This window comes from Neofelis nebulosa, chromosome 7, assembly GCF_028018385.1.
Source record: "Neofelis nebulosa isolate mNeoNeb1 chromosome 7, mNeoNeb1.pri, whole genome shotgun sequence".
Taxonomy (NCBI): domain Eukaryota; kingdom Metazoa; phylum Chordata; class Mammalia; order Carnivora; family Felidae; genus Neofelis; species Neofelis nebulosa.
The window spans coordinates 72,169,672-72,187,546 of NC_080788.1; the positions used below are offsets into that span (position 1 = coordinate 72,169,672).

Consider the following 17,875-nt stretch of genomic DNA (forward strand, 5'->3'; position numbering starts at 1 on the left):
GCAGATGCGGCAAAGGAGATATGGCAAAACAAAATGCCTTAGGGAGCAATGGGAAATGGGCTGTTGAGGAATCCAGGGACCAGAGGGGCTGTGGGGCCCAAGGCGGGAGAACCCCTGTGGCTCACCCTGTCCCTGCCCCCAGTGGCCAGCCTGCCTCCATCAGTGTTGAAGCTACAGCAGTTTACAGGCCCCTCATGTCCCCGGAGCTCAGTGCCACAGGGAAAGTCTTCTGCCTTTTGGGGCAGTGTCAGCAACTGCTTTGGCCAGAGCCGCACTGTGAAATCTTCTGCATTGGAAATAGGGAGAAGGGAAGATTCTCTGAAAGAGGAAGTGTGACAGGACCCCAAAGACAAAGGCAATCATGCAGGGCTAGGGCGATGTCCCACGGCACAGCTCCAGGGAGAAAAGCAGTGAGTCATAGGCTGTGGAAAGCCTGAATAGGGGGTTAGTCATCATATGAGTTCACAGGACAGGAATATCAGGGACTCCCAGCTCTCGATCTTCAGCTGTCTAACTCCCTGCTACATCTCCAGACCCTCCTCTTCTCAAGTGCCCACTATTACTTGGACCAAGCTTCCTACCTAGAGAGGACTAAGGCCTCTCTCCTCATTTTCACCTCAACATCTCTCCTCATAAGGGAATATCATTCCTATACAAAGCAAAGTGTCCCACTGGGCAGAAACTCAAAGAATTATAGGGATTACAAAGAGGTCCCAGAATCAGGGCTAGGAAATAAGAAGAAATAGTCTAGACTGCTTATGTAAGATAAATGCATTTAAAACCACTTTCAAAGTTGTAAAAAAAAAAAAAAGTATGTGTGTGTATTTTCTTGTATGCATACACATATAAATTGAGGGAAACTATTAGCATCTTTAAAAGAAAGCTGCTCACTGCCCACCCAGCAGTACCTGATGCAGAAGCTAAGAGTTCGTTGGAGGTGGCCAGTCCCAACACGGGTTTCTGGGATCTGGACAAGAGCCAGAGGGACTGAAGGGAACTTTCCGTGAGATGCCAGCCTTGCAGGGACCCATCTTCTGCACCACTCACCAACACCTTAGGGCTGAGCCAGGCCAGTGCCGACACTGCCACATCTAGTGTTTGACACTGAGCCCCCTGGGAACCTAGAGAATGACCAGAAAACATAGAGTAACACATTCCAAAAGGGAATTCAGGATAGGGAGGTTCTTTCCAAAGGCCCAAACACCCCATCCTCTCTCTCTTCAGTACCTGAAGCAACTTTATAGATCCTAATGCCATCTGCTCGGTACCCAACAGCCACTCGATCGCCATCTGGGTTGAGAGCCACAGAGAGGGCAGGAGAGAGGGGAAGGGAACCAAGGCATCCCCGGGGCCGACCCAGAGATCCGGACCACACCTGAACCTGAGGGCCAAGAACAGGACTTAAAGATACACCACTTCCACCCCCAGAGTGACAGCCACCCCCATGAAAGTCCTCCTTCCAAAGAGTCTTCTCTGGAGAGCTGCTCGCACACACACCTGCACCCCTCTCCCTGTAGCTTTCACCAGCTAAGCTCCTCCCCTGTCTCCCCGACAAAGGCTCCACCCTTACCCAAATATTCCCTGCCTTTTGTACCCCCTCCTCAGAACCCACCACCAGCCCTCTGCAACCTGACCTTGCCATCCTCTCCGGCTGTCAGTAACTGGCACCCAGCGCGCAGGAAAAGGGCAGCGGCCACTGTGCCATGGTGGGCAGGGAAGGCAGCCAGCCGTGCCCCCTCATGCCAGGACCACAGCTCCACCGTCCCGTCCAGCCGACCCACAGCCACAACCCTCCCAAGCACATTGAAAGTCAAGGTACGGACGGAGGCTCCTGGGGTTCCCAGTTCCTACACGAGGAGGTAGAAATGGAAATGTCGGGAACTGCTCTCAACACAAGCCCAAAGTGAAACAGAACATGGGTGTCCGTCACTCCACATCTTCTGCTCCCACCCTCTTGAGCTTCCTCCCCCAGGGCTACACAGGACCATCTCACCTTGATAGCTTTGAGCCCGTCCACATGGAAGAAGCTGAAACTGCCAGCCCAGCTGCCTATAGCTATCACCTGCCCTTCTGGGTGGAAAGTAATGCAGTTCAGGGGCCTGGGACATGTATGTTCGAAGGCCAGCTGCCAGCGGACTGTGTCCCACAGCTGAAGGAGAGAGAAGGAGAGGAGTCTAGATGCTGAGTACAGATGCCTGAGCATCACAGTCCCAGAAGCCACCTTATCCAGTCCCCTGCCCTCAGCAGGGAAGGCTTCCCCCAGCTAAGCAGTCAGCAGCTCTGCCTCACAAAGAAAACAACTTCACGGGGCTGACTTGGCAGTTAAGGCCACTTTGACTACCACAGCCCCTTGGTCATTACCTTCAGACATCCTCCCAGGCACACAGTGGCCAGCAGTCGGCGGTCTGGGCTGAGGCAGCAGCCGGTGATTTGGTACTGGTGAGCCTTGGTCTGGAGCACCCTATCCCAGGGAGACAAAGTCAGGCTCCTGGGGCCCCTGGCCTCCCTCATCTTTCTTCTCCCCTGGGGGCTCCCGACAAGCAGGGAAGGCCCTCACTCCCAGACATGAGGGAGGGACCCCTTACCGACAACCTTGCTTCAGGTCCCAGAGCTCCAGAAGCCCATCAAAGGCAGTGAGAAAGAGGGCACTGTCCGAGAGGAATGAGCAAGAGGATACCCCATCACAGCCGCTCACCAAAGACTTCTCCTCCTGTGAGAATGAGCAGGAAAGCATGCTCAGGACATTCCCTTGACCCCCCAATGTCCAGCACTCCAAGCCCCAATCAAAAAGGAGGCCAAGGCAAGAAGGGCTGGAGAAAGTGTGGCCCTTTGTCCCCACACCAGGAATGCTTGTTAAAAGTAAAAAGCATTGGGCCCAACTCCAGATGTCGGCCAAGCTCAGGTTCAAGTGGGGCCACAAAGTCTCCCCTACTCCAAACCCCATAAGTATCCCCAAGTCACAGAAGATTCTAATGGGTCTGAGGAGGGAATGGTGTTACATGCATGCATGCTATGAGGGTGGGGGGGTGATATGGGTGGGAAGCAGAGAGAGGTTGTGGCTGTGGGACCCACCTCTGCAGCCTAATCTGCTGTTACTATCCCTTAAGCACCCTCTACTCATTCCAGCAATTTCCAGGAAACATTCTCCCCTATGCCTTTCACTCAACTGGAATGCTTGCCCTTGTCTGTCCCTGTTCTCCGTTAAGTACCGGCTATGTTTTGGTTCCTTTTCCCCTTGTATGTCATATCTTTCAACAAAACTGACCACTTGGTGGGCAAAGACAATGTCCTACCCCTGTTTTCCTTGTGATGCTTAGTACAGTACAGCCTCAGTACAACTTTGAATGGAAGGTGTGACGCAAATATTTGGAAAGCATGATTGATTTTGTGACCAAGCTTTCGATCTGATGTGAGGAAATAAAAGTTGCTGAATCAAACAGGGTGAAAACAGGCGGGGTTGGCTTGCCTAGTCTGTGAGGCTTTTTCTGGAGGCAAACTCTGCCCGCCTTGAGCATCATACCTGCCAGGTTTTCAGGTCCAACAGGTAAACCATCCCACTGGCTGTGCCCACAGCAGCTCTTTGCCCCCTGGGGCACAAGGCCACTGCAGTGGGGGATGAGGAAACTGTCAGAGACAGGCTGGAGCTAGAGAGAGTAGCAAGAAAGGGAGGAAATGAGGAATCAGGGAAGGAAGCAAATGGAAACTCGTGTTTGCATTTCTGTCCCTGAATCCCCCTCTCCACAGTGACTTTGGTCTGTCCTTTTTTCTCCAGTTTCAGAAAGGACTGTAGCTTGCTCTCTGGTGGGCTTACCAGCATCTGGGGCCAAGGGCCTTACCTCTGCCGGCCCCACACGGTGTGGGGCTTATTCAACCATCGTAGCATGTGCTGGAGGCGCCAACGCCGCTGGGAAAGCTGGGGTGCCTGGTGGCAAAGAGGCGAGTCCAGAGGCTGGTTGGCTGCCTGCTGGGGCAGGAGCAGGGGGTACTGGTTGAGGATTGGAGCCTGCTGCCTCAGGAATGTGTGAAACACAGCAGTGTCAGTCTCAGGAAGACTTGGTTCCTCTTCGGGGACTGAGGAAGCTGTGGAAAAGAAGCACTGTGTCACTGGCGGGGCTAGCCTAGACCCCCATTAACCCCATTAGCCAAGTATGTCAGGCAGTGTCTAAAATGTCGTCTCACAAAACATAAGAGACTCTTAAATATAGAGAACAAACAGAGGGTTGCTGGAGGGGTTGTGGGAGTGGGGATGGGCTAAATGGGTAAGGGGCACTGAGGAATCTACTCCTAAAATCATTGTGGCACCATGTGCTAACTAACTTGGATGTAAATTATAAAAAATAAATAAATTTTAGAAAGTAAAAAAGAGAAAAATAAAATAAAATGTCTTCTCAAAGTCTTCTGACCCCACATCAGGAACACCCATTAGACGTACAAAGCCGTAGGCCCCACTCCAGACCTAGGGAAATGGAATCTGGGGACCCGGAGATCTGCAGTTTGAACAACAATCCTAGGTAATTTTATACCTATTAAATAATGTTTGGAAACCTCTGGTCTAAGAGATCTGGGCAGAAGGTCCCCTGAAAATTACTTGCTTACCCCCTTGGCATTTTTAACCTAGAAGAGAAATTTAACTGTTCTTTGCATTATACCTCCCCCGGAGCAGACCCCCCATGAACACACCCAGGAGGCCCAGATCTCAGAGAAGCCACCTCTCACCATAGAGGGCATGGGCCTCCAAGAGCCGAGAGACCAGACCCAGTTCCAGATGTGCAGCCACCACGTGAAGATTGGTGAGGAATTTTGCAAGAAGGTCACGGTTCCCGCTCTGGAGCTGGGAAGGTCATTGGATTCATTAGGATATGAAGAGGCAGGTGAGGAGGAATAGTCTAGTTTTAGACCTTGTCTGTGCAGCCAGGACCTCAACCTAGGAGCTGGGACAAAGGACCTCAAGGAAGAGGGCAGGAAAACTGAAAGGAGAAAGGTAGAGGGGCATCATGGTAGTGGTGATGGTGCAGTCAAGAGGGAGTGGGGTCTCAGAACAGTCAAAGCAGCTGCTTGGGAGAAGGTGTCTATGGGATCTCGAGACTAACCAGGTGGTGAGGCAAGTCTCCCAGAGCCTCAGGAAGGCAACTTCGGAAGATGCCCGAGGCATCGGGGTCACATGTCTTCCAGAGCTGAGCTGCAGGTGTGGATCACAGAACAGACGTTGAGATGGGCTCAGCCCTAAAGCATCTCCAAAGATTGTATTCCATAGGCTACCGCAAAAGCCATTTGCTCACTGGGGTGGCAGGTGAGGGGCCAGCTGATGGGGAGCACCAGTAGGTGGTCCTGGCCTCCGGGTATAGGCCCCACACTCAGTGCCCCGGGGTCACTTTGGGCTCCAATCACCTGCAATGAGGGTGTGTGCTGTCTTCTCCAGCCCTGGTCTCTTCCCGTATCGACATCTGGCTGCTGTCCTCAGGGGCCCAGCAGGGAGGCAGAGCCGGGCACCGGTGCGCTCCAGGGGGCCCTCCCCTAGCAAACTGTCCTCATGTGAGGGAAACAGAGCAGGAGAGGAGGGAAGGGGGCCTGTCAGTGAGTACCTGGCACAGCTGTGGACTCCCGTTCCCATCCCATATAGTGGTAACTTGAGTGGCAACCCATTCAGGGCCTGTGTGTCAGGGCCTATACTGAGGGGAGGGTGGAATGAAGAAAGGACCACATGGGGTTCTGGCTCAAAGATGTGAAGGCACAGGAGGTTGGTGGGAGCTCAGCTGGGGGCAGCTGTACCTGCGCAGACTCTGGACGAGGTAGGCGAATGGGCCCATGGGGAAGGGGTCCCCGCTGTTACCAGCAGCCACTGCTTCGTCCCAGCTCTTGGTTCCCCTGGGAAGTATCCGCCATGCACTCAGCACTCCGTACAGCTGGTCCACAGTGAGACCTGCAAACCCCAGCTCTCTGAGGCCCTCACCAAACCACACAGCACACCCATCCCATGACACCTGGCTCCTCCTCACACTGCTCACGGAGACCCCAACTGAACCAAGGTCATCCAACCCCTGAACTCTCGTTCTCCCAGCCCATCCCAACCACTGACCACTGCGTGTGGCCTCAAGGGTGGCCAAAGCTTGGGGAAGGACATCAGGGCCATGCTCTTCCTCCAGGGTGCCCAGGATGTGCTGCAGCAGCAGGGGGACAGTGGCCGGCAGGGTCCGGAGTCTGTCAGACACCTGGGAGAGGACGGAGACCGGGCTTTAGCCAGTGAGGGGAGGAGAAGAGGTGGCTTTCGTTGTGGGGAGGGGAGTGGGCAGGTGGAGAAATCATGGGAAAGGATGAGAAAAGGAAGAGAAACAGTGGGAAAGAAGTGAGGGTAGTGGTGAGTCGAGATGGGGAATGGTGATTACAAGATGACACAGGACAGGGTACGAAAAGTAGAGGGATGGGGGTGAAAGGAGCTGAATGAAGAATGGGAAGTGGATTAGGACTTAGAAAATAAGTGGTGAGGGTTTACATTCTCAACCAACCTGCTCATAAAACGTGTAGAGCCTCAGGTGATCCGTGACCAAGCGCAGGTAGAGTGGCAGGGATGATCCCCGCTTCACCAGCAGCAGCCGCATCTGACAAGACGAAGGGGACTCAGTGTGGGGAGCAGAGAGCCTGCCACAGCCAGTCCTCAACCCCCCTGAGCTCCACCCCAAGCACCCAGCCCACTGCAGGGCAGTTCCTCCTCTGAGAATCCCCAGCAGTGACCTGATGGCATCACCTCACAGCCATCCCTTTGCTATACTGCTCTGCCAGCCAGCCCTACTTTCTGGAAAGCCCCTGTGGTTCAGCCCACCCCACCCAAGAATCACAGCCTTACTCCTCCCCTCACTGGGATGGACCCCGGGAGGCTATCTCTAGGGGAAAAAGGCTGGCTGGTGTTATAAGGAATCCTGGTTATCTTATTAACAGCATCCCCTGGCACAGAGTTCCTGCAGAAACAAAGCAGTAGGGCTGCACGGGGCAGCTAGCAGCCTCAGCACCCTGGGGCCTCACACACTCCAGCCCTGGCCCACATCCAACCTGGTTGTTAAAAGGTGACTCCTCCAGCCGCTTCCCATACAGGGCCAGCTCCTCTCTCACCAGCCGGGCCCGGGCAGATAGTTTCAGAGGCCCCAGGGCCACCACATGGGCACCTTGGCTCTGCTCCAGGGTCTCCCCCAGGCCTGCGTCAGTAGACACGCTCAGTACCAAGTGCACCCGCTGTGATATTTGGGCATAAAGAGAAGAAGGTAGAAGGAAAAAGAAGAGGAGAAGGCTGGAGAGCCCCCGTCCCCACTACTGCATCCCACCCCCACCTCCTTCTCACACTCACCGGGGGAAGTGTCTTTGGGATCCAGTCTGAGACCAGCTGCCCATGCTGACCCACCAACCTGTCAGCCCCATCGATGATCAACACCAGGGTTTGGCCACTTTTCAGGGACTGAGCACAGTTGGGCAGCAGTTCCTGCTGGAGCTCCCATACCAGGCCCCTGTAAGGACCAGGATCAGTGAGAGAGGGAGATACAGGGTGGCATCATGTGGAATCAACAAGGCTGGACTAATGGGGGATACACACCGGTAGGTGGTGGCAAGGGCACCTGGCTTTTGCAGTTGGCTATGTAGATAGGCACAGAGGCGTCTGAGCAGGGTGAGGGCAAGACCCTGGTCAGGGCGGGCCCCTGAAAAGTGGAAGAAGACTAACGGGGCCACCTTGGCCACATCAGGAGCCTGCAGTGCTGACACAAGGGATGCCTGCATGGACAGCAAAGAGAAAACATGGTCACATTGTTACATGCACAACTCCCTGTGCCCTGCTTCCTTAGCCTACATGGCCCTCACTTCCTCCTGCCCGGGGCTCTGAGACTATGTACCAGGAAGGCCGTCTTGCCCTGTCCTGACTGCCCGGTCACCAGGCTCAGCCTCCCTCGGTGCAGCGTTAGCTGCTTCACTGTGTCCTGAAGAAGGTGCAGTCGGGCAGGACTTGATGGATTCTGCAGCTGCTGGAAGGTGGCCTGGACCAAGTCATCATCTGGGATGGACACTGGCTGTTCCAGCTGGGCCCCAGGCTGAGGACACATGGGACAGTGACTGATAATGTTTCCATGCCCCTCAGGAACCCCAGACCTGAAAACTCACAGAGCCCCCACCAAATTACTTCCCATCCAGGACTACCCAGACCACCTTACCTTCTCTCCACTACCCTGGCCATGGGCGCCCCTGCTGACCTGTAGGTAAAGCTTCTGGATCATATTCCACACATCCTGCAGGACCAACTTTCCAAACTCCTCCAGCCCCCCAGCATAGGGCCGGCCGGCTGCCACACCCCCCCATTCACAGGGGTATCTACAGGTGAACCATGCACAAGCAGAGTCAGAGTGGGCCTGGCCCCACTCCATATATTCCTCCATGCAGGGGCTCTCTACCCACCCCACCCCCACCCCAGCTCACCTACGACAGGTAATCCCTTGTTGTCTGCTCAGGTAGCTCTTCAGTTCTGAGAGTCGATGTGCGGCCTCTTCAGACTCAGAAGTAAAGTCAGATTTCCATGCATCTGGGACACAGCTGACCACCAAAGATACCCCAAAAGTGAGGCTACACTCAGACCCCAGCCTCTCTTCAGCCCCAACCATCAGACCTGGCTGTGGTTCCCTAAAACTCCGCAAGCAGAGATCACCTGGCTTCAGTGGCAAGGCTTATTTGGTGCTGCAAGGCAAGCTTTCTGAGCCTTGTACTCTCTTCTAGCTCCCCCTCCTGTACTCTGAATGCTATGGAGAGAGAAGATCTGGCCCCTGAGCCTGCGAGGTCCAGAAGCAACAGCAGGTACCTGAGGAAGCCAGAATCCCGGAAGTAGATGAGAGCTTGTGCAGAGGGCTGCTGACGAAGGCCCCGATTCAGGAACTGCATCACCTCCATCTCTGTCACAGAGCGACCTGGAGGGTACTGCTGGGCCTGCAGGGAGAGGGCAGAGAACAGGCTGGTTCAGTCCCAGGTCACACTGACCCCTCCCTTGAGACCTACCAAGACCCTAGGGTTCCTGCATCTCAGCAATATTCCTCCCTCCCTCCAGACACAAGCCAACAAAACACAGCTAGTAGCTAACATGTACTGAATGCCTGTCACATGTTGAGCATTTTTAAAAATAGATTTCTAATCCTCATAGTAACCCTACAGTATAGACTCCACTGTTCCTCTTTAATACATGGGGAAGTTGAGGCTAGGTTAGGATAAGCCGTTTCCCACAAAGTCACACAATCTATAAATGATAGAAGGGAGATCAGAACCCAGATCCGTCTGATAGCAAACCCTAAACAGACCTACCCTCTTACCTCTCGCATCCCTTGGCCAACTGGGAGGTACTTCTCAAAGGAATTCCCTCATCTATGACTTGGCCGCTTGCAGAACCTTCCGCCTGGGTTTCACCTTCAAGTCTCAGATCTAGTCCCAAGGTTCCTGACACACTGTGGCTTCTCTCCACACTTGTCCCAACCTTTGTTTCCTCCCCAGACCCCACTCCAACCCCCAACCTGCCTTACCCAGCGGAAGTGAGGATGGTCAGGGAGGTTGTAGTTGGGGGGAACGTAGCCATAGCGCGAGCCCAGAATCCCCACAAACAGCTGCGAGTTCTCCACCTCCCCAAGGCACACTTCCAGTTGTCTGCAGACATGGTTATGGAGGCATTGGATCAGAGAATACAGGTATAAATAGGAAGATAGGGCCCTGGCTCAAAACTGAGCCAAGTAAAGGCAGACTGCTCTTGTTAGCATCCAAATAGCAGCCCCTGCCCTAGGCCCTCAGACTCCCTTGTAGCCTCAACCCTACCCACCTCAATTCTCCCACTCAAGCCCCTCATCTCTGTCCCAGCTCTTCTCTGTGGCCCCCTCACCTGTTCCTCCGGGTCTCCTCCTCAGTGACGCCCCAGCGCAGGTCAATGGCATGAAGGCTGATGTGGTGAGGGGCCGCTCGGGCCTGCAATGCTGGCAGCACAGACCTCAGCAGCAGGTCCCGCTCCCCGTGCATGTCCCGGAAAGTGGAGGAAATGAAAAGCCTGATGCTGCGCCATCTGGGGGTAAGCAGAGGCTTGGGCTCACTCTAGCAATCAGCCCCACAACCCAATTCCACAGATGCGGCTGAGCACATCCTTCAGCACAAGCCAGTACAAGTAAGGTATGACAGATGCCAGGGGGAGGTCCAGCAGGCCTCCAGAGAATAACCTGCTTATAGCCTCTCCTGCAGAGCCCTGGAACTTAAACCCTACTTGCCATTTCTCACATATCCCTCTTTGTCAGCTAATTATTATGCACTTACTATTTGCCCATTCTGTGAGGTAAGCACCATCATTATTTCCATTTTACTAATAAAAAACTAAAGTTTTTAAGAAATTAAAAACAACTAGCCCAAGATTCAAGCTACTACTTGGCAAAGCTGTGATGAGAAAGCCAGAGCCTATTCTCCTAAGCCCTCTGCCTGAGCCCTGGCTGTATGTCCACAGTGCATGCTGCCCGCTGCCTGCTGCCCGCCTCACATCTGACCCCCTGCCCAGGTAGAGAAAGTAGTATGCTCACTATCTGACAACTTCCTCCGTCAGGGAAATCCCTACCTGGGAAAGAGATGAGTTCTACTTAGTGAGTAGAACAAACAGCATCTCCACAGCCAGAACTGCAGCCACCAGAATTTCTGCAGGTTTTGACCACAGTGTCTCCCGATTCACAAAGGCATAGAAACATAGACTAACCCATGCTGGGAAATCAGAGCCAAGGGGCTTAGAGTGACCTCTTCCAGTGGCCGGAGAGACAGGTCCCCAGTCTTTCCTGGGGGTGGTGGAATCTTGAATATTTTGTCCATTTGCCCCACGTGCTCTAGAAGACAGGAGACTCCACGCTCTGCAATGAACCTGACATAAATATAACAAAATAAGTAAGAGTGAATACCAGAGTCAGAATCAGGCAGGTCTTCCAAGGGGGCAGGGGACAAAGATATAGAGAGGTAGGTCACCCAGTTAACTGGAGCCCCTTAAGAAGACAACCATAAGCAGTGAATGTAGACTTAAGATAAACAGGGGTGCAGAACTACAGGGATGAAGGAACAGAGAAGACACCCAGCTCTAGCATGGTCATCATGGGCTTTCTGTTGGGCCAGGGGTAGTTAGGCTGGCAAAGGGTCAGATTAAAGATTAAAGACTAAGGCCATCCCATTCAGAGCTTGATCAGCTTTGTATCAGCTGTGAAAGCTCTCTGGAGGAGGAATGGGCCTGAGGCTTCCTACTAGCAGCTGGGGGGCGATGGAGGCATACAAAGGAAAAGGTAGGAGAGAGAAAACAAGTAAATGAGAAGGCTAAGCATAGAGACAAAGTTAAAGGATTTCTGTAAATTTGGCATCTATAAATAAATTTATATTTATATATATATTTATATATATATATAAATATATATATATTTATATATTTTTTTATATATTTATTTATATTTATATATATTTTTATATTTATATTTATATATATTTTATATATAATATAATATATATATTTTTATATATATATTATATATATATATTTATATATATATATTTTATATTATATATATATTATATATATATAATATATATAATATATATATAATAATATATATTTTATATATATATAAATATTAATATATATATATTAATATTTATATTAAATGAGATTTACTCTGGATCAAGAATGGAACAGAGGCGGCAAAGAATGAATAGAAATGATGTGACCAACCCTTGCGTTGTTCCCTTAAAAGAGAACAGTGCAACCTCCCCTGTCCCCTTCTCCTCTTTCCTACTAGGTGTAATGCAAAAATGATGACTGGGGCTGGAGCAGCAGTCTTGAACCGTGAGGTGAAAGCAGAGTATTTGAGGATGGTGGAACAGTAAGATAGAAGGTGTCTGGGTCCCTGTAACATTCTGCTGCTGCTACATCTGGACAGTGGCAAAAGAGGAATAAACTTCTATCTTGCTTAAAAACAGAAGTAAGTGGAGTAGAAGACACAAGTAATCTCTGAAAGACGTTCTAACAAAGCCCCCAACCCCTTGTGCGTCCATTCTGTACTCACTTCAGGATCCCGTCATTACAGCCTGAGAGTGTCACGTCATTGGGATTTGAATCTGATAATCTGGCAAAGGAAGAAGCAACCATTAGAAACAGTGCCAGGAACACAGAGGCCCTGCGCTCTAGGATGGATACCCCACCTCTGCATGTTTAATTAGGGTCATGTGCTAGGTTGGGGCTGGGATGGACCCCTACAAAGGGGTATGGAGCTAGGCTAAAGACTTCAGAGAAGGTTCTAGTATTTGAAGTGCAATCAAGGTAGGAGGCAGAGATGGAAGGCATCTGGTGAGTGGGAATGCCCCAAGCTCCAGTGGGGGTAGAGAGGAAATATGAAAACCTATCTTTTGGCACTGGACAAGGAGTTTGAGCGTCCTTACGTGTCACATATCCTACTTAGGGGAACACAAACAAAGAGGCACTTGGAATTCACATGCTGCCAGAAACGCTGTTTGGCCTCATTTATCAGTTTCTCATACATATCATTGCCGAAGAGGATGACCCTGTCCACCTGTGAGATGAAAAGGGAGGGGCTGAGAACAGGGAGCACAGGGACAGAAGAGATGCTAATAAGCTTAGGACATCAAGAGAAGAGATCTCTGGGGCTGAGGGGATTAGGAGAACTCTGAAGGGAACTGAAGGGAATGGAAATTGCCTCTCATGAGAGTCCTTAGGATGGGGGAGCCACTACACCCTGACATGGAGGGGCGAGAAAGTGGGGGAGGGGCAGTGGTGTGCTGTAGCTGGCTCACTCAGGCTCACAAGAGCTAACTGTTACTTTTTAGGAATTTTGTGATCCAGTTGTTAAATAGTGCCACTGCTAAACATTGAAGAGTATAAACATAATTAAATAAATTATATTAAAAACAAAGGTAATAAATACTTGAAACTCATCATTTCCTAGTTATTTTACTACATTTTACCATTATCTAGATCTTATTTACATACTCGATCTACGTTGTAGAAATACCATATAATGGTGTGCTACTGAGCATCTCTTCTCACCTCTGTTCACTGATATCATGCTGGCAGCTTGAAATCAGCCATGATTGGAGTAATTTACACCTTAGAAACTAGCAAATGCTATTAACCAAGATTCATTTTTTTCCAGAGCACCGGTTGTTAAACAATTACCAGCACACCACACGGCAGAGGGCTGCAGCCAGCAGGAAGTGGGTGTGGGTACTGCCCCTCATTTGAAAGATGACCTTTGAGAAATTACACACATCAGTTGAGGAGGGAAGGGTGAGGGCGGGAGGGTTTCTCAGGGACTGGGGACTACTCACAGGGACCCTTTGGGCAGCCAGAGACAACAGGTACTTCCCAAAAGTGTGCAGGGACCATTCATCCTCTCCATCTGGCTCCTGAAGGAAAGAGTCTCATGTTCCTTATTTGCATGGGAGACAATCGGTAAGCAACAAACACCAAATACTGCTTGGGAATCTTCAGCACTGTATATATCCAAGCCTTTCCTGATTTTCCAGCCTGTGTCCAGGGCTGTGACCATTCATGCATTTTTGCATGGTGGGGGCAGGTGTCTGACCTGGACTTGAGCCTGGAGTATGCCGGCCGTCTTCAGGATACCTTCTTCTGCCTTAACTGTGATAGTCTTCACAGTGCCTCCTCCGCACAGTAAGAGATCCACCTGCTCCGCCCGTGCAATTACCATCCCAATCAGCAGCAGCACATAGTTTAGGTGGGGCTGATTGGACAAACATCAGGGTGAAATAAGGATCTCCTATTTTTTTAAGTAGGCTCCATGCGCAACATGGGGCTTGAACTCACCACCCTGAGATCGAAAGTCACATGCTCTACTGACTGAGCTGGCCAAGTGCCCTGGCTCCCCTTTTTTGAAATCCACCCTTGCCCATCCAGCCCTGAAGGCCAAACGCCTCCAGCCTCCATTAGTTGGGGGAAAAGGACAAAATCTCCAGTTAGGAAGGGACAGCTTCAGCAGCTTTCAGTAAGAGCTGGCCAGGGTGGAGAAGGGCCAGCAGTCCTGCCCAAATTCAACATTGGGATATAGGATGTAAAAATGAAACATACTTCGGTGACAGAAATTTAGAGAGAATTAAGCACCAGCCAAATGTGAAATATAAGTATTGTAATCCATAAACAGGCTAGAGACCACATTCTAGGAACTGTCCCTAGGAACCAAGGTCTGATACCAAGAAGCAAATGTTTGCCATTTATTTCAGTTCTGAGTGCTTCCTTGGGAGAACCACATCTGGGAACAGGATAGTTCTCGGGATCCCCAGCATCCTACCAACCCCCCACCTTTTAATTTTTTTTTACCCCTTCTGGGTTGCGCTTGGGACAGAACTGGTCTGCACCGCCATCTGTCAGATAGACCAAGATGGTGCGGCCTGGCAGCGGGGGCACGTTGTGTTTCACGGAGAGGTTCACAGCTGTCTCTAGGGCCTGACGATACCGAACCAGCATCTCACCATCATATTTCCACTGTCTGCAGGCAGAAAAGACACAGAAGGGCTCAGGGGCTTCTATATTTGCCATTTCGAGGCAGATGGGAAGATGAGAACTTGCCACCCCAGAATGAAGTGTTCACACCACTTCCACAGCCTGCCTCCATTGCTGCCATCCTATAGGACTCTTCTAACCCAGTCTCATGGCTGGAGAGGAGAAGTCATCTCCTGATCCACTCTCTGAAATCATTTGCCACACTTCCCATAACAATCTATACTTACTTCATGAGGCAAGATTTAACTTACTTTTAAATTGTATTTTAAAGAATATTAACTCCTTATTCCAAACACTGGAAATTATTTTTTTAATTAATTTTTTTTTCTTAACATTTATTTATCATTGAGAGACAAAGCATGAGCATGGGAGGGGCAGAGAGAGGAGGAGACACAGAATCCGAAGCAGGCTCCAGGCTCTGAGCTGTCAGCACAGAGCCCGACGCGGGGCTCGAACCCACAAACCGCGAGATCATGACCTGAGCTGAAGTCGGACACTCAACCGAGCCAACCAGGCGCCCCCGAAAACTGGCAATTAAAGGGGACAAAAAAAAGAACATTTGTCCCACGTTTCTAGTAGAATCTTTACTTCAGGGTAACTAAACAGCTTTAGTTGATAAGGCAAGTTCTTTTTAGAATTCCAGCTAATGAATATGGGAATGGAGAAAATTCCCATTCTAGAACTGTTAATGAAACAATTGGTTCAGGAAAAGATCACCAATGGATAAACTATCAACTTCCAGTGAAGAGATCAGGCTATAACCATTTAAACACATGGGTCAATCTTCGTTAACATCACACTGAGTAGGACCACAGATCTTTGGCGCCTCATGATCCTTTATCCTATGAGGAAGTTAAAAAAAAAAAAAGTCTGCTGGTCTCACTCATAGCATACAAAGGATCTCCTATGAAATATTCTTGCAAGAAAAAAAAAAAGTGAAATCTGAATCTGTACAAGCCTTTGGAGTTAATGCCCTCAGTACATGAAACAGAAACAAGTTAGAAGACACCATGAGGAAGTTGACAAATCCAGAATGTGGGACATTCTGCAGAGCCCTTGAACCCAGTGTCTACAGCAAGTCAATGGTATGAAGACAAAGAAAAGATTAAAAGAGATATGAGAGACTTAATAATCAAATATAATGTGTATGCCTTATTTGGATTCTGATTTGAATAAAATTGTAAAATCATACTTTTGAGATAATTGGGAAATTTGAGTATGGACTAGATAATAAATGATAATACCAAGGAATTATTTTCAGTTCTATTAGGTATATTAATGACATTTTAATTACATAAGACAATATCTGTTTTAATTTCTTTTTCTTAAGTACTTACTTAAGAATAAATAAATTTTGAGAAATTTTGAGAGAGAGCTAGCATGAGCAGGGGAGGGGCAGAGGGAGAGAGGAGAGAATCCCAAGCAGGCTCTGCACTTTCAGCACAGAGCCCAACTTGCGGCTCAAACTCACAAACTGTGAGATCATGACCTGAGTCAAAATCAAGAAGCTCAATCAACTGAGCCACCCAGGAGCCCCAAAAATGCCTGCTTTAAAAGACACACATGAGCGGCGCCTGGGTGGCTCAGTTAAACATCTGACTTTGGCTCAGGTCATGATCTCACAATTTTGTGCGTTTGAGCTCCACATCAGGCTCTGTGCTGACGGCTCACAGCCTGATGCCTGCTTCAGATTCTGTCTCCCTCTCTCTCTGTCCCTCCCCTACTTGTGTTCTGTCTCTCTCTCTTTCTCTCATATATAAATAAACAAAAAAAAAAAATTTTAAAGAGACACACATGAAATATGAAAGGATGAAATAAAATGTATCATAATATTCAGCATTTGTTCTTAAGAACATCTTCCACCAAAAAAGAAGGGACCAAAAGAACTACAGTAAAATCTAGATAATCACTGAATATGGCTAATAGTTTTATGAGAGTCCATTATACTATTCTCATTATTTGTGTTTAAAATTTTTTCATAATAATGTTTTTAATCTAGAAAATTCAATAGTCCCTACCAGTATTATCCAACAGAATTAAATTACAATTAATGGAATGAAATGAAATGAAAATTACACATGTAATAAAAAATGTTTAGTAGCCACATTAAAAAAGTAAAAATAGGAGAAATTAACTTAATATGCCATTTGATTTAACATGTTAAAATATTTTCACCTTAACACATAATTAACACAAAAGTTACGAAACAGATATTTTACATCCTTTTTCATACTGTCCTCAAAATCCAGCACATCTCAGGCCCAATTAGCCACATGTGGCTAGTGGCCACTATATTGGCCAGCAAAGGCACGTTGTTTGGCCTGGATGCCAAGCTTGATTCTTTTTTCTTTTTTTTAAACTTTTATTTATTTTTGAGACAGAGAAAGAGCATGAACGGGGGAGGGTCAGAGAGAGAGGGAGACACAGAATCTGAAACAGGCTCCAGGCTCTAAGCTGTCAGCACAGAGCCCGATGCGGGGCTCAAACTCACGGACCATGAGATCATGACCTGAGCCGAAGTCAGATGCTTAACCAACTGAGCCACCCAGGCATCTCACAAGCTTGATTCTTAAATGGCCCTCTGTACAGTCACTGATTCACTGATTCAGGAGATAATCAGGCCACTGAGCGGCCAGGAACCTCCTAGTAGGTTAGATGAGCCCTGAATTTGTCTTGAATGAAAATGAATGAAGATACTACTGAAGCATCTAAAGCATAGAGTGCTGGGACTTCATCAAACTTACAGAACAGGGTTTATGTCTGAGTTTGAGCCTGCTTGATGTTAACTATCTTTATATATATGTAAAGACTATATATCTATATATATAGAAATGAGAAAGTAAATGAGTCAGAAAATAAGGACAGAGAAAGAGAGAGAAACAAAAAGAACAAACAGATATCTTAGAGAAGAAAAGGAAACTGAACCAGAGCAGAAGCAGAGGACACTAGCATACACTAAGAGAAGGGAAATGTTATGCAGATTCACAGAACCCACAGAAACCTATAAAACAATCACATAATAAATAGGAGGCCCAGGGGCGCCTGGGTGGCTCAGTCAGTTGAGCATCCACCTTTGGCTCAGGTCATGATCACACAGTACCTGAGTTCAAGCCCCACATCAGGCTCTCTGCTGTCAGCATAGAGCCTGCTTGGGTTCCTCTCTTTCTCCCTCTTTCTCTGCCCCTCCCCCAACTCAAAAATAAAAAATAAACATTAAAAAAAATAAAATAGGGGCGCCTGGGTGGCGCAGTCGGTTAAGCGTCCGACTTCAGCCAGGTCACAATCTCGCGGTCCGCGAGTTTGAGCCCCGCGTCGGGCTCTGGGCTG

The 17,875-nt window shown here is 49.1% G+C and overlaps 1 protein-coding gene across 14 annotated transcripts in view; it reads right to left on the reverse strand.

The window, feature by feature from the left end:
- TEP1 (telomerase associated protein 1) overlaps window positions 1–17,875 on the reverse strand; it is a 45,161-nt gene that overhangs the window by 12,079 nt on the left and 15,207 nt on the right. For 13 of the 14 annotated variants that reach the window (XM_058738359.1, XM_058738364.1, XM_058738361.1 and 10 more), the window contains exons 13-42: window positions 14,366–14,534; window positions 13,614–13,772; window positions 13,357–13,434; window positions 12,451–12,581; window positions 12,078–12,137; window positions 10,736–10,894; window positions 9,887–10,063; window positions 9,537–9,657; window positions 8,828–8,952; window positions 8,452–8,565; window positions 8,229–8,346; window positions 7,875–8,069; window positions 7,580–7,755; window positions 7,337–7,493; window positions 7,045–7,224; window positions 6,504–6,596; window positions 6,077–6,209; window positions 5,770–5,920; window positions 5,389–5,522; window positions 5,091–5,179; window positions 4,717–4,831; window positions 3,837–4,080; window positions 3,521–3,644; window positions 2,586–2,710; window positions 2,362–2,461; window positions 1,994–2,149; window positions 1,635–1,847; window positions 1,228–1,381; window positions 909–1,121; window positions 126–286 (exon numbers count right to left, since the gene is read on the reverse strand). In XM_058738359.1, the coding sequence (XP_058594342.1) occupies window positions 126–286; window positions 909–1,121; window positions 1,228–1,381; window positions 1,635–1,847; window positions 1,994–2,149; window positions 2,362–2,461; window positions 2,586–2,710; window positions 3,521–3,644; window positions 3,837–4,080; window positions 4,717–4,831; window positions 5,091–5,179; window positions 5,389–5,522; window positions 5,770–5,920; window positions 6,077–6,209; window positions 6,504–6,596; window positions 7,045–7,224; window positions 7,337–7,493; window positions 7,580–7,755; window positions 7,875–8,069; window positions 8,229–8,346; window positions 8,452–8,565; window positions 8,828–8,952; window positions 9,537–9,657; window positions 9,887–10,063; window positions 10,736–10,894; window positions 12,078–12,137; window positions 12,451–12,581; window positions 13,357–13,434; window positions 13,614–13,772; window positions 14,366–14,534 (4,324 nt within the window). The remainder of the gene's footprint in view (window positions 1–125; window positions 287–908; window positions 1,122–1,227; window positions 1,382–1,634; window positions 1,848–1,993; window positions 2,150–2,361; window positions 2,462–2,585; window positions 2,711–3,520; window positions 3,645–3,836; window positions 4,081–4,716; window positions 4,832–5,090; window positions 5,180–5,388; window positions 5,523–5,769; window positions 5,921–6,076; window positions 6,210–6,503; window positions 6,597–7,044; window positions 7,225–7,336; window positions 7,494–7,579; window positions 7,756–7,874; window positions 8,070–8,228; window positions 8,347–8,451; window positions 8,566–8,827; window positions 8,953–9,536; window positions 9,658–9,886; window positions 10,064–10,735; window positions 10,895–12,077; window positions 12,138–12,450; window positions 12,582–13,356; window positions 13,435–13,613; window positions 13,773–14,365; window positions 14,535–17,875) is intronic. The other variant, XM_058738366.1, reaches the window with a different exon arrangement.